At 45.1% G+C, this 15,371-nt stretch overlaps 1 protein-coding gene across 3 annotated transcripts in view; it reads right to left on the bottom strand.

Annotated features, from left to right (window-relative positions):
• The window catches only part of ARIH2 (ariadne RBR E3 ubiquitin protein ligase 2), a 46,550-nt gene extending 34,784 nt beyond the window's left edge, over positions 1–11,766 (bottom strand). Inside the window, exons 1-2 of one of the 3 annotated variants that reach the window (XM_075073337.1) lie at positions 11,525–11,766; positions 6,998–7,344 (exon numbers count right to left, since the gene is read on the bottom strand). In XM_075073337.1, the coding sequence (XP_074929438.1) occupies positions 6,998–7,246 (249 nt within the window). In that variant the 5' untranslated portion in view covers positions 7,247–7,344; positions 11,525–11,766. Of the gene's footprint in view, positions 1–6,997; positions 7,345–10,077; positions 10,205–11,506 lie in introns of those variants that run through there. The other 2 variants (XM_075073336.1, XM_075073338.1) reach the window with 2 other exon arrangements.
• Between the last annotated feature and the right edge of the window lie 3,605 nt (positions 11,767–15,371).

Genomic DNA, 15,371 nt, shown 5'->3' with positions numbered 1-15,371 from the left:
TGCAGAGTCCCCAGGATCTGGGCAGTGTGAGTGCCACTGAAAATCAGCTCGCATGCCGCCTTTGGCACGTGTGACATAGATTCCCTACCCCTGATCTAGGTTAATGTAGCATACATGCTTATCATATGATGAGTGCATTCATATACTTGGTCAGACGTGTACTATGTGATAAGGAGTCTCTTCAGTTGGGTAGCTAACTTCAATAAGAGTTACGCCAAGCCAAACTTCACATAGAAAGTGCCACGTAACTTATAAGGGATGGAGGGCTGTAGGTGGGAGGAGACAGCCCAGGAGTTTTCTAGGATGGGTCCACTATACCTTACACTGCAAAGAGAAAACAGACATTCAAGACTGGAAGCTAACCTGGACAAGCAAGAATGCTGTCAAAAGAAATAAGTCACCAAAGCAGTCAATTCACAACTGAATCAAATTCCCATTAAGAAATATCAGTATCTGTTGTAAGTGTGAGGACAAGGGTAGAATACTTGCTGTAGTGGCCATGGTCACAGTGCAGCCCAGTCACCATCCTGTAGGAAAAAAATTGTTCTAGAAGCCGTCAGAGAAGGAATCCAAAGAATAAGACAAATGGAAGTGCAAGGCTCCCTGTACTACTGGGCCCTTGTGCAATGCTAGAGTGATAGCAAGAAGTGTGAAAAATCCTCATGCAAAGGAATGGGCTGTTACCCATAAGTACAATACAACTTATGAAGAAATCCATCTTAACGGGAAACTGCTATCGATTTGTTAAGACCTTAGAGATCAAGGATATTACTACATAAGGAGTCTAAGAGAATTTCTAACAGTTCTCAGCTACTATTTCAGTATCTCAGGACCATGAATAGCAGAGGATCTCTCAATGCGGGCAGGGGAAGATCACCATTCAATGATACTATATTGTTTTCTTAACAGCAGCTATCCAACGTCCCCCATCTCCATGCTTGCTAATGGGAGCTGAATTTTCTTCATCCTAATATGAAGATGACAAAGTGGCAGTCTCTCAATTTTTTAAAGTTTTTATTGAAACAGAAAATAAGGGGACAGAAGAGTCTGCATGTTAGACACACATGAAAAGATGAGAATCCTAAGAAATGGGCAACTCTTGTTCTACAGGGTACCAGTGACAAAAACATGAAGGCAGCAGAGTTAAAGTTAAAAATTTCACATGGAGTGGGCATTAGAGAACAGCAAGGAAAGAGCAGCTTCCCACTTGACAGTAGTTCTATTTCTGACACTCAGCTAAACATTTTTAGTGACTTTTGTGACTAGATGAAGTTGTTAGAGATCTTAAACATTACAATGGTATCCTTTAAATACTCTCTGCAATAGGCTATACCAAGCCAATAAATGCCAAGAACTGTACTGAGAGGTACTCAAATACAAACCAGACACAGCCTCTAGAGCAGTATGGTCAATATCTCATACAACACAATATAGGTACAGATTTCTTAAGGCATAACACAAAACCCCATATATTCTCAGCTTGCCAAAAACAATGTAATCTTAAGTGATGCTAGCAACTAATTAACGTCAGATGCGTCTAACAAGAGGGTGGGCCCATTCAGATTTAGAAGGGTGCTAGACTAGACATGCCAAGCAAAGCCAGTATTCTGTTACCACTCAGATTGTTGTTTATATCCGGCATGTCCAGAAAAACGGAAGTCATATCCTGAATATGAACAGGTACAGCAACTCAAATGCTGAAAGGAAAACTGATTCTAACTGACTAAAGCAAGAAGGACCCTTCATCTCATAAGCAACAAATTCCTGAGTCTTTGGGATGCATCCCACAAGGCTGCTCTTAATGCACAAGCAAAAGAAGAGAATAGGAACGATTGAACTGTCTCAGATCTGTGAAATGTCTCCCAGTAGACACCTCACAAATGAGTTTGTGTGTATGGTGGACCAAGTTGGGAAGAGGTAGCTAGGCTGTTCATGCAGGGAAAGAAGGTTAAATTAATGTCTTGCTACAGCTGCATCAGAAAAGCAACCTATTTGGTTAAGAGCATAAGATCCCAAGGGTCAAAATGAATGCTCTTTACTGCCCCCACCCCAATGCCATTCCCACTTGGTGGGCAACAGGTAATTAAAAGCTTTACTAGATAAAACCAAATGTATTATGTGAGCTCTATCAGCTTTAATACGGGAGATGTAGCCTGCGCATGGGGTTGACTACTCCATTCCAGCCCAAGCAGTGGTTGTTCTAAGCACAAGGGAGTATTGCTCACTGGGACCTGTAGCCTTCAGGAGCCACACCACTTTATTAAATGGGCACATGTTAATTAAAATAAATCATTCTCTATTACAAGATTATTAAAACAATTTTTAAAATACTATCTGCCCTTCAAGTGATTTGTTTGCTCTTTGGAGTTCAATCAGCTTGGAAGAGACAGACTATTTAGCTTCACTTTGTCTATACTGAGTTTCTACAATTTTATTTTCATGCAGTCGCCAAAAGCTGCAATGTTTGGTCTCTGAGCCTATAGCCTATCAAGAATATATACATTTGTCCTGAGGTCCAGGAGGAGGTGAGGGCAGACCAGCTGAAAGTCTCTGGGTGAAGACAAAAGGAGGAAAAAACAGGAGTGAAATTGAGGGAGGGGTCTCCTATAGATCAGCAAATTAGGAGGAGGAGCATTTCTAGCACAGCAGAAATACCCAAAACACAAGATCTATTGGTAATGGGGGCTGTGGTAGGGCAGCTGCCCCACATAGGTAGATGGAGGGTTAAAACAACCCTCAGGGAGACCACACAAAACCCAACGAATGAGAAGAGGGCTTGTAGAGAGCCAGTCAGGAGAAGGTTGGTTGGAGCAGCCAATCAGGGCCGGGGGAGCCATATAAGAAGGGCTGCTCAATACCACAGAGTCAGTCTCTTCCTGGAGTGCAAGGGAGAAGGATTAGCTGCCTTACAGAGAGCAGTTTTGGGTGGAGGAGCAATAGGGAGCTCCAGACTGAGGCTCCTGATACAACAGGCTAGGATGGTGCTAGGTCTATAGGGAAGTAGCCCAGGAAAATAGGCAGCCGGAGTTGGAGGAGCGGCAGTATGTGGCTGCTGGCTATAGGGTCCCCGGGTTGTGGCCTGGAATAGCATGTGGGCCTCCCCTCCCACCCTTCTCCCCCACTTGCCACAGAGGGTGTGCCCAGTATTTGGACTGCAGTCTCGCCCTTGAGGTGAGGGGCTAGACTGAGAGCTGCAGGAAGCCACAGTGGCAAGTACAGGACTAGACATAGCCAGTTCCCCCAGAAAGGGGGAGAAAGTGAAGTGGGGCACAGTCGGAGGGCTGTGCCCAGAAGAGGACGCTGCGGTCTGGGGCGTGATGTGGGTCTTAGAGGTGGAGCAGAAGTGATGGCGGTGAGACACCACTAGAGGAAGGTGCACTGGCAATCAAGAGCTAATTCCTCGCACGGCCAGCAGGAGGTGGTGAGTCACATCCCATCACATGGACTTTAGGTACCCAGATAGCTCTTGGAAAAGTAATACCACAAAAATATAAAATGTCCAATAACAATTTGTTTCAGAAAGTGGAGGCTGTAACCAAGGGGATGGCAATTTTAGATTTGATTATTTATAATAGGAAGGAATTGGTTGCAAATCTGAAGGCAACTTGGGTGAAAGTGATCAGGAAATGATAGCGGCAACAGAATAAAGATAATGAATTTAAAAAAGACTTAACTCAGAACTGATATGTAAGGTCCCATGGGAAGAAAATCTAAGGGAAAAAGGAGTTCAGGGGAGCTGTGAGCTTCTCAAAAAGATATTAAAGGCACAAGAGCAAACTATTCTGAGGTGAAGGAAAAACAGGAAGAATAGTAAGAGGTCGATATACCACCATCAGCTCTGTATTTGCTTGAAAAAGAGAGAGGACAAAAATTGCAAAGCAAAAGTACAAAATAGCACAGACGTGTAGGGACAAAATCAAAGTTACACCTCACAAGGGACATAAAAGGAAACAACAAGAGGCTCTTTAAATACATTAGGAGCAAGTAAGATTAAAAGAAGTGAAGGGGCACTACTTAAGAGGGGAAGGAGATCTAATAACGGATTAGATCAAGAAGGCTGAGATGTTTAATGCCTATTTTGGCATCAGTCTTCTATTCTGTATCAGTCTTCACTAAAAAGGTTAATAGTAACCAGATACTTACAACAAATAAGTATTCACCCAGGAAAGCTCATGCTCCAAAACATCTGTTAGTCTATAAGATGCCACAGGATTCTTTGCTGCTTTTACAGATCCAGACTAACACAGCTACCCCTCTGATACTTAACAAATATGAAGGGGCAAGGTATGCAAGCCAAAATAGAAGAGCCAGTTAAAGAATATCCAGATAAGTAGATGTCATCTAGTCAGTAGTGCCTGATGAAATTGATCCGTGGCCTTGTCTACTCTACCGCTTAAGTTGACGTAAGTTATGTCACTCAGGGGTGCAAAAAACTCACCCCCCCACAAGCGACATCACTTACATCAACTTACTGCGGTGTCTACACCATGCTATGTCAGCAGGAGATACTCGCCCATTGACAGCTTCCGCCTCTCACTGCAGTGGAATAATTACATCAACATTGGAGCACTCTCTCATTGACCCATTGAGTCTTCACCAGATCCGCTAAATTGACACCACTGCATCAATTGCAGCAGTGCTGATTTTGCCCTGTAACAAAGACAAACCCTTAGGGTACTTCGGGAACTAGCTGAAGCAATGCTGGAACCATTTGTGTACATCTTTGAGAACTCATGCAAGCGAGGTGAGGTCCCAGAGGACTGGAGAAGGCAAACATAGTAGCTATCCCCAGAAAGGGAAACAAACAGAGGACCTAGGCCATTATGGACCAGTCAGCTTAACTTCAATACCTGGAAAGATACCAGAACCAATTATTAAACAATCAATTTGTAAGCTCCTAGAGGACAATAGGGTTATAAGGAATAGCCAGCATGGATTTGTCAGGTGCAAATAATGCCAAACCAAGGTAATTTCCTTCTTAGACAAGGTTACTAGCCTAAGGGATAGGAGATAAGCTGTACATGTGAAATCTTGATTTTTAGTAAAGCTTTCGATATAGCTCATAAGAATGTCACATGGGACAAACTATGGAAATGTGGTCTAGATGAAGTTAGTAAAACGTGAGTGCATAACTGGTTGAAAGATCGTACTCAAACAGTAGTTACCAATGGTTCACTGTCAGACTGGAAGGATGTATCTATTGAGGCCTGGCAAGGGTCTGTCTGGATCCAGCAATATTTAATATTTTCATTAATGACTTGGATAATGGAGTGGAGAATATGCTTATAAAAGCTGCGGATGACACCAAGCTGGGAGGGGCTGTTAGGTTTTTGGAAGGCAGGATTAGAATTCAAAATGACTTTGAGAAATTGAAGAGAATTGGTCTGAGACCCTGGGTTTTTTGTCATCTTCTGCAGTGTGTGGCACTGATCACTTGATGGTTTGAACTAGAGTAAATGATGGATTATCTATAATTTAAAAGTCTTTAGATCAAGATTTGAGGACTTCAGTAACTCACATCATAGCATATACAGAAAGGAATGGGTGAGGTTCTGTGCCCTGTGATGTGCAGGAGTTCAGATTAGATGATCACAATAATCCCTTCTGGCCTTAAAGTCTATGATTTTACAGATGAGGGCAACTGTAGTCTTCACTGTTTTAATATAAATTCGATGCTGTCCTCAGGTAAGGATACCCTCAGACTTTAAAACTGAAAATCTAGTGTTTTCAGTCATTTGATTTAATGGACAAGTCACTTACCCCTTTTAAGTGGGTACATCATGAGTCACCCAGGCATGAAGCAAAATGACTATTTCTAAATATTTACTGAATCACTTAAAAATGACAGTGACTGGAAGCCAGATCCAAGTGCAGGTCAAATCCTCCCATTTACCCCCTCCTTTTGTCTACTTTATCTAGACTCTGTAAGGGATGGGGGAAACTCTGAACTAGAATGTAAGTGTTCTAGAAAGAATGATGTGAGCAAGAGCCAGCTAGCTATGGTGGGGGAGAACGGAATATTAAATTGCTTTAAGCAGTAGATGATTAAAGTGGGCATCAAGGACAGCAGGATCAGATAAAGGTGTGGGTGGCATGTTGGTGACTATGCTGTACTGCTATCAAAACATTACTCAACTTTTGTTTAGTGTGATTGTTTCTCTCCAGCTTCCCGTGGCCAAGGGTCCACATCACAACATGACACCATCACATCTGACACAACATGGCAGACCCATTGACAGCTTTAGCTGAGGTGTCAAGGTCTGAAAGCATCTTAGAGACTGAATTCTCCTCTTACTTCTACAAGCTGTTCCTCTGTGATGGGAACGATGCACAGTGGTAATGCAGTGCAAGAAAACTTGTATTGCTACTAGCCTGTAATATACTACCAGTTGCACAAAAGGGATAATGTAGTCTCTCGAGTACTACTTAATGTCAACAGGCTGACTTACAGAAGTGGAAATCTTCAAGGAGGAATTAGTCATTAGTATAACAGCAGATAAGCTCACCACCCTTAATCAAATAGCTTGTCAATGTAATGATAGCTCAGATCTCCTGCACCAACCCTATCTTTCTGAAAGTCTGTGATTATTCTCTCTCTCAAACTGGCGGGGTATGTGAGCTGAGCTTTATGCTCTTAGCATGGCTTGCCTCTGGCCAGTCATTTTCTGAACAAACATAAGTACAACTATTTGTAGTGTCTGTGATGTCTTTTCATACTTCTTTCTCTTTGCTTTACCCTGTTTTAGAACTCTCCAGTAATATTAATGAAATAAGTTCAGCTCCGAAAATTCTCAAAGGATCTGTAAATAGCTTTTTATGATCAACACCCAGACCCAGTACGCTGTAAACTGTGTAAAGCCGAGTCGGCTCAGAACTACTAATCTTAAACACCACTCTCCCTCAAGTAGTGATCCAAATCAAATTTGTGATCAGTATTTGCTGTTTCAGTCATACAGCCTTATGTGCACACCTGATGAATGCAGAAACATTTGCTCACCTTTAATGTGGAGGCCAAGCTAACCATGTGCTCATTCAAGGTGCTCTCCGACTCCTTGTAGGTCAGGCAGGTAAACTGATATTCTTCTGGATCAAAGGCATCTGCTCCCTGCTGCTCCACATCATTAGCTACCCCAATATAATAATCCTCAATATCCCCAGGATCCTCATCTTCCTCCTCCTCCTCGCAGTTAGGGTCATAATCCTCTTCATTGCTGTCAGAGCCCTGGCTGTTCATGTCCACAGACATCTTAGTGTCCTGCCAAACTGCGGACCAGGAAAGCAACCACAGCTTCTCTTTCTCCGCCACCCTTTATCACTCCTTTGAATTCATCTGACTTCTGTCTCCTAAATGGGGGAGGAAAAATATTGTTTTTTCTTCTGCCTAAGAAATTGTAACAGAATATTTCAATACCACACAGATGATCAAACAGTCAGAAATGCACTGACCTGATGCTGAGCTAGAGAGCAACATTCTATCATGAAGTACCTGACTAGAGATCAGCTCTGACTTCTGCACCTGCAAAACCTGGGCACGTCTCACTAGCATGGCTCTCAACCAGGGCTTACTGCACTGTTTCCTAGCACTTCTACCAGGACTTAAAGATATCTTGTCATCTGGGAAATAGCTGTATAACCTCTACAATACAGTTTGGTCAGGGATGTAACTAGATAATATCTAGTACGTCACATCTTCAAAATACTTCAGCTATTTCTTACACCCTTCACGTAAGGTAGTGTAGGCACATATGGGAAATGGGTTGTCACAGCAATTCAGTGGAGAACCCAGGAGCCCATGCTCAGCCCATGCTGCTTCTAGAGCACAGAATTTAACTAGCAGCTCAGGAGGAGGATGGGGAGAGAATCCTAGAGCTCTGAGCTGCACCCAAAGCAGCGGCTCAGAAAGGCAAGAGCTCCTCAGTATGTTCCGTTACTTGGAATCTGGCAGACGTCTTGGCTTACACTTGCCTGGGGCCTTATATCCAAAGAGGGGAAAACTACAGAAATTAGTCCATTTTCTTGATATTCTCAGTAAAAAATGAATGTTTAGCTACTGAAATTACACAAGGAACAACACAGAAAAATTATGCTTTACGTTTTCATTGCTGTTGGCAAAGTAGACAATTTTATCTTAGCTACCTGTCTTGCACAACTTCTACTCAAGTCACCAATATAATGACCACAATGTATTCGTTATAAGAGTCATCAGACAGCACAAGCTGATAAATCCCTGAGTTGTGAGTATCTCTGTAATAAAACAATCACAAGCTAGGATCTAACCAAGTTAGTTTTGTCTCAAGAGGGTCTGTATTAAATACAAAAAATAAAAGTTGGAATACACTGATGTCACTGAGTTTTACACGCAAAAGATTTAAAAATTTCAAAGTTACTTCCCAGGGGAAGTATAAATTGGGCCCTTGCATATATGTGGTATGTTGAATTGCTGTTTGTTGTTAACTTTAATCTTTTAATATATATGTGCAATTTGGCAAGTTACTGTTGCTGTGGGAACCAGAACACTGAATTTCCTGACTTCAGTGCATGGACAACCTCAACCAGAGCACTTCGTTATTTCCCCCCGTCTTTGTTTCTTGATTTAAACACAGTTAGGTGCTCTAAGGCATTCAGGAGCCAACTTAATGTATAATTAATCTGAGGCACTGCAGTCATTTCAGGAGATTTAAACCACCTCCTATAGGAGAGGATGAGAGTTGGAAGCTAGTCACATTAGACTGCTGAATTCAGTTCTCCACACCCATAACATACGTCATGATTTCTTGACTTATTTGCAATATGTCACATCCACTTTTTTTATATCATTCAGTTTCCTCTAAACCCAAAGGAGTGGAGGGTCGGGATTATGGAGAGAACAATGACGTTTTGGTATAACTTTATTTTGCCAGATTACATGGAACTCTGAGTAACAGTCTTCAGCAAATGATGTTCCTATACCACAACACTGATACTATAGTGATGAGCACTATAGAAACACCAATAAAACACGATACTCAAGTTGCCATAGCCAAATATTCACCTTTTCTGACAAGAGTCCTCAGGCTTCCCCAAATGGAAACATTTAGAAATTAAGGGAAGGAGACAAATGAGCTTTAAGGAAAATATCTGGAAAAGCTGATGTATTTGGTAAGTATGTTTTAAGTGCAGCTAATGTCTCTCTTATTGGGTTTCCAAGCAAAGATTCCTCACTACTATATTTCATAATCAAGGCTGAGTTCTGCTTTTGCCAAGTCCAAAGCAAATATATACTTTTGTGAGTGTGTATTTTTTTTTTAAAATATATACATACACACACACACACACTTTTTTGAGCCTCTCCACGAAAAGGTTAGTCACAGATTAAGGCTAGAAGGGACCATTATGATAATCTGATCCCCTGCAACAACGCAGGCCATAGAACCTCACTCAGTAATTCCTGCATAGAGCCTGTACATTCTGTTTGAGTGATGCACGTTTGTCTAAAAGATATGCTAGTCTCCAGGAATCTAGAACCACCTGAGGGTAGTCCTTAAAATCACCCATACAAAGTCTTCAAGAATCTAATGGTTATGCCAGTTTTATCTAGCAGATCTCATTGATCACTCAGGACAGACATACATTACTAGTTAGGAAAGCCTTCAATGCTACCCAAGGAGTCATGCTCATCCTGCAGAGAAAGACGAGCTACATTTAAATTATGATCTGTTTACTCCTTCAGCGTACAGGGGGTTCACACTGATGTCGTGGGATGTTTTGGGAGCAGAATAAGGGCCTTATGTAACAACTAAACAGTTGTGTTCCATTCAGGGGAGAATGCAAGGCTTTTAGGAGTGGTGATATTTCTGTCCTCCTGGGACATTTGCCTATGCAACTTCCCTATTTGCATTTACAATTGCAGCACCTGCATGTACAAATCAAGAACATAATAATATGTCTGAGCGATCTGACACTGGACTGATATAGATTTGGGAATGTACACCTCTTAAAGCCATTTCAAACTAAGACAGGCATACATCAGTTCACTTTCATTAGATTTTCTATTCAAGGATGTCAAACTTTGGGAAAAAAAATAAAAAAAGAACTTGCATTTTGCAGATTCTGAACCTGTCATAGAGCCAAACACTTATATCAAGTAGATAGCATCCAGCCAGTAGGCCAAGAGTATGCCACTCCTGTCACAACCGTGGGAAAGGATTCCCCTTCAGCATGCCTGCTGAAGTTAGAGTGCCACATGTGGAGGACAGAAATCATTATCAAATTAAACAGAATCCTTTCAGACCTAATTTCATTTAACAGCACTACAGTAGAGATGCACAGAAAGCCTGTAGTAAGTTGCACTTAAAGTTTCCCCATTTTCAAGTTACCCTATATAATGGTACACAGCCCACAATTTTATCTGAGAATCCCATTAAAGCTTTTCTTAAGAATCAGTGTATTGTGCTCCTCACTATCTCCCTTGGAGTACCACTATCATCTAGCACACAGGTGGGAGAAGGCTATATTCCCAGATGGGCGGGGGGTGAGCGGGCACCCCCCAGCCCCCTGGCGGGAGCAGTCTCTGCAGAGGGGGCACCCCGCACCGGGCAGGGGTAGAGCAGTCTCTGGGGAGGGGGCACCCTGCAGCCCCCCCCCCGGGGGTAGAGCAGTCTCTGGGGAGCGGGCACCCCGCAGCCAGGCGGGGGGGGTAGAGCAGTCTCTGGGGAGGGGGCACCCCGCAGCCCCCCCCCAGGGGGGAGCAGTCTCTGGGGAGGGGGCACCCCGCAGCCCCCCCCGGGGGGGAGCAGTCTCTGGGGAGGGGGCACCCCGCAGCCCTCCCCGGGGGGGAGCAGTCTCTGGGGAGGGGGCACCCCGCAGCCGGGCAGGGGGGGGTAGAGCAGTCTCTGGGGAGGGGGCACCCCGCAGCCCCCCCCGGGGGGAACAGTCTCTGGGGAGGGGGCACCCCGCAGCCCCCCCCGGGATAAAGCAGTCTCCGGGGAGGGGGCACCCCGCAGCGCCCCCCCGGGGGGAGCAGTCTCCGGGGAGGGGGCACCCCGCAGCCCCCCCCGGGGTAGAGCAGTCTCTGGGGAGGGGGCACCCCGCAGCCCCCCCCCGGGGGGAACAGTCTCTGGGGAGGGGGCACCCCGCAGCGCCCCCCCGGAGTAGAGCAGTGTCTGGGGAGGGGGCACCCCGCAGCCCCCCCCGGGGGAGCAGTCTCCGGGGAGGGGGCACCCCGCAGCCCCCCCCGGGGTGGAACAGTCTCCGGGGAGGGGGCACCCCGCAGCCCCCCCCGGGGGGAACAGTCTCCGGGGAGGGGGCACCCCGCAGCCCCCCCCGGGGTAGAGCAGTGTCTGGGGGGAGGGCACCCCGCAGCGCCCCCGGGGGGCAGCCCCCGCCGCAGGCTCCGTGCCCCGCTCGGGGGGCAGCGGTGGGACACGGCCCAGACCCAGACCCAGGCCCAGGCCCAGGCCCTGCAGCCGGGAGCAGCAGCCCGGCGCGCTGCCCGTCTCCAACAAGGCCCGGCTTCCCTCCGACTTACCGGGGCTGCGGGGGGAGCGGGGCGCAGGGCCGGGGCAGGCCGCGGGGGGGACCGCCGGGAAGGGGGCTCAGCTTCCCCCCGGGCTCCTCCTGCCGGGCCGCTAGTGCCTGCGCACCGGAAGCGCTGGCGTCCGGCGGAACGTCATTTCCGCCGGCGCGGCGGCGGGGGGGGCGGCAGTCAGGCATTCGGAGACGGTACCGTGACCGCGGCGGGAGGCCGGGCTGAGCCCCCCTGGAAGGCGGCGGGGCCCCCAGGGGGCTGGGCACCGCCCCGCGGATCCCGGCTGATCCCGTTCGCACTGGCAGGAGAGCCAATCCTGCTTCAAAAAGGGCCCGTGATGGAGCATCCACCCCGATCCCTGGGAAGTTGTTTCAAACATGCTTCTTATCTGCCGTCTGAAATCGTCCGCTTCCAGGCACTGGACCTCATTGCACCTTGGCTTGATCGAAGAGCCCCTTAGCAAAATATTTGTTCACCGCATCAGTACCTACAGACTGGGTCTTTTACCAGAAGGCCTGTTTTCCGATTCTTTAATCATTCTCACTGCTCTTCTCCAAACTCTTTCCAGTTTATCAACATCCTTCAATTGTGGACATCAGAACTGGACACAGTATCCTAGCAGGAGTCACACCAGTGCCAAATATGGAGGGGATATAATCTCCCTACTCAAGATTCCCATTTATACATCCAAGGATTGCATTAGCCGTTTTGGCAACTGCATGGCGTTGGGAGTTCACTTTTACATGATTATCCAGCGTGATCCCCAGATGTTATTCAGAGACACTGCTTCCCTGGATGGAGTCCCTCAGTCCGTAAGTATGGCCAACATTCTGTGTTCTTAGATACGTTTGTTTGGTCAAAATAACACAAATATTCTATGCTTATGTCCAGCTTACCAAGCAATGCAGATCGCTCTTTAACAGGGACCTGTCCTCTTCATTATCAATTTGTGTGTTATCTGCAAACTTTACAGTGATGATTGTATATTTCCTTCCAAGTCATTAATAAAAATCTTTAATAGCAAAGGACCAAAAACTTGTTCCTTAGAAACACACCTACTCAACGATGATTCCTCATTTACCATTATATTTTGACACCTATCAGACAGTTTTTAATCTAACTAATGTGTACCATGTCAACTTTATGTCATTCTAGTTTTTTAATCAAAATGTCTTGTGATACCACACTAGATGCCTTCCAGAAGTGGAAGTATATTTCATCAACACTATTATCCTTATCAACAAAACTTGTAATTGTATTTAGAAAAATGTTATCAAGTTAATTTGACAGGATCTGTTTTCCATAAACTACCTACCCTTCTGTAATTATTAATCCAATCCTGTATCAGTTGTTTCATTATTCTTCTGGTGAGCAATGTCAGGCTGACAGGCCTATAATTACTCTGGTCATCCCATTTGTTCTTTTTATAAATTGGCACAACACTAGCATTCTTCTAGTCCTCTGGAACTTTCCTATTGTTCCAAGACATACTGAAAATCAACATTAATGGTCCAATGAGCTCATCAGCCAGCTCTTTAAAAACGTCTGGATGTAAGTTATCTAAACCTGCAGATTTTAAAATGTCTAATTTTAACAGCTTCTGTTAATATCTTCCTGAATTGCTATTGCAATGGAGTTTCATTGTAGCTGTATGATATGATTACATAATCTGTTTTTTGCTAAATACAAAACAAATATTTATTTACTATTTCTGCTTTTTCTGCATTATTACTAACCGTTCTAACATTTCCATTTAGTAATGGACCAGTACCATTGTTAGGATTCTGTTTGTTCCTAATACACTTTCAGAATCCCTTCTTATTGTCTTTAACTTTGCTGGCCATATGTTTCTTCTACGTTTGTCCTTTTGCTTCCCTTAAGAATTGTAGAAAATTGGTATCTTCTGATTTTTATTTATTGCTATCAACTTCCCCGCTCTTCCGTTGCATTGATGTGGCTTTGTTCTCTCCTTACATAGATTCCATGAGGTTATAATTAATCTTCCTTTTCACTGATGGCTTTCACTTCCTTAGTCCTTCAATGCGCAGTCTTAAGATGCTAGGGGAGGATCAAGAGAGAGGCTACAGTGCCCTCATGTTTTCTAACTTTGGCCCTGATAAGACTTGTTCATATTCATGGACAATCAAACTGTAGCACTGATCAGAAATGCTTTTTCCCAGCTTTTGACTTTGCCCTTTCTTCTCAGGTACAGACTTGAGCACAGGGAGCTATGCTTTTGATGTATAGCATAAATAACATTCATAAGCAGGAATCAAACCTGGGACATTCAGCACCGAAAAGGAGTGCTTGAATGAGAGCTTACTGATAGCAAACACTCCTCTAAGTCAAGTAGTAGGTGGTAGGGCCTTATTCTTGCTAGGGCCAGCTGCTAGAGTGAGACAAGATCACACACTAGGCCAGTGAATCACACTTCTATCACTCCTAGACTGAATTATTGCGATTACTTTGGGCTAATTCAGAAACTATAACCAGCTGCCTTCCAGCTAGGTAGGACAGACTAACATAAGCATATCACACCCATCTGTTGTACTCTTATCTTGTCATCATATCCAATAGTGGGATATCGTCACAGAAAGAACGGCTTTTGTTTTGCACTGCGTCACAGCAGCTGCATTCTATAAAGATACTCAAGCTAATGGAGTCCAGATTTGTACATGCAAGTACTGGGGACAGGCTATTCCCACTGGAGGGACTTTAGCTGGGAATGCACAACTACTGGAGACCAGACTGAGTTCAAGACTTGCCATCTTTAAAATGTAATGCAAGATTCACCTCTTTCAGCAAGCCTTCTCCTCCAGTTACTTTTGCTGCAGTCCCTTGTGGGCTTTCTGATGACATTAACAAACCACCCACCATTACCTGAGAATAACATAAAAGAATTGCAGCTAAATACTGCAAAGCTGTTGGGTCATTATTCCTTATATCACTTACTAAAATATTAAATTGGCTGGGGAGCAAAGCGACTCTGGGACACCTCCTGGCATTGCCATGCGAGAATTGTGGGTTCAGTGTAACCTTCTGATTGCCTCCATGGGATGAGGGAAACTAGGCAGCATGGGCAGGTGGGGAAGTGACTGAACATCTGTATCAGGGCCTTTTGGATTTATTAGAGACTAACAGTCTCTGAAGAAGTTCACTTTTCCAACTCGGCCTTGTCGACACTCGGAAAATTATTACAGTAGAACCTCAAAAATACAAACGCCAGAATTACAGACTGACTGGTCAACAGGACACCATGTGAAACCAGGAATAATCAATCAGACAGCAACAGAGACCCCCAAAAAAAGCAAATAGGTAATGTGCCTGAATTGCATCTTAAAGGTAGGCACATCTGGGCTGCCTGTCCCCACCCCCACACAGTGGGCCCCCACTTACAGCTAGGAGTTGAAGATGCTGAGATTTTCAGGCAAAGCTGTGAGCCCTGCGCAGAAACAGCATTGGTGTCTGCACTGCTTTCCTGTAAGACATTGGTGCTGTTTTCACATGCAATCCTCTCCTGGCTGGGGGTGAGGTCACTGGTGCTGTTTTCACACATACACTCCACTGGGAGGGGGCACTGGTTTCACCACCACCACCCCTTGGTGGGGAGAGGGACAAGCTTGTCCGGAAAGAAGCTATCTGCAAGGAAGCTGCCTAGCTGCCTCTAGAACCTGGCCCAGAGTGTGAACTGCTGGAGCCGGAGCTTTGTTTTGTTCAGAGTTACGGACAACCTCCATTCCCGAAGTGTCTGTAACTCTGAGGCTCTGCTGTACCCATTGTCCAGCAATGAGTCAGCCGTGCTTTACTTCCATTGGTGTAAGTGCTGGGGTAGACTGGGCTCAGATGCTTTAATTACAGTGCCAGG

The sequence above is a fragment of the Chelonoidis abingdonii genome, chromosome 17 (assembly GCF_003597395.2).
Source record: "Chelonoidis abingdonii isolate Lonesome George chromosome 17, CheloAbing_2.0, whole genome shotgun sequence".
Lineage (NCBI taxonomy): Eukaryota > Metazoa > Chordata > Testudines > Testudinidae > Chelonoidis > Chelonoidis abingdonii.
Note: the sequence above shows the minus strand (reverse complement) of the source record. Positions and strands in the feature narration are given on the sequence as shown.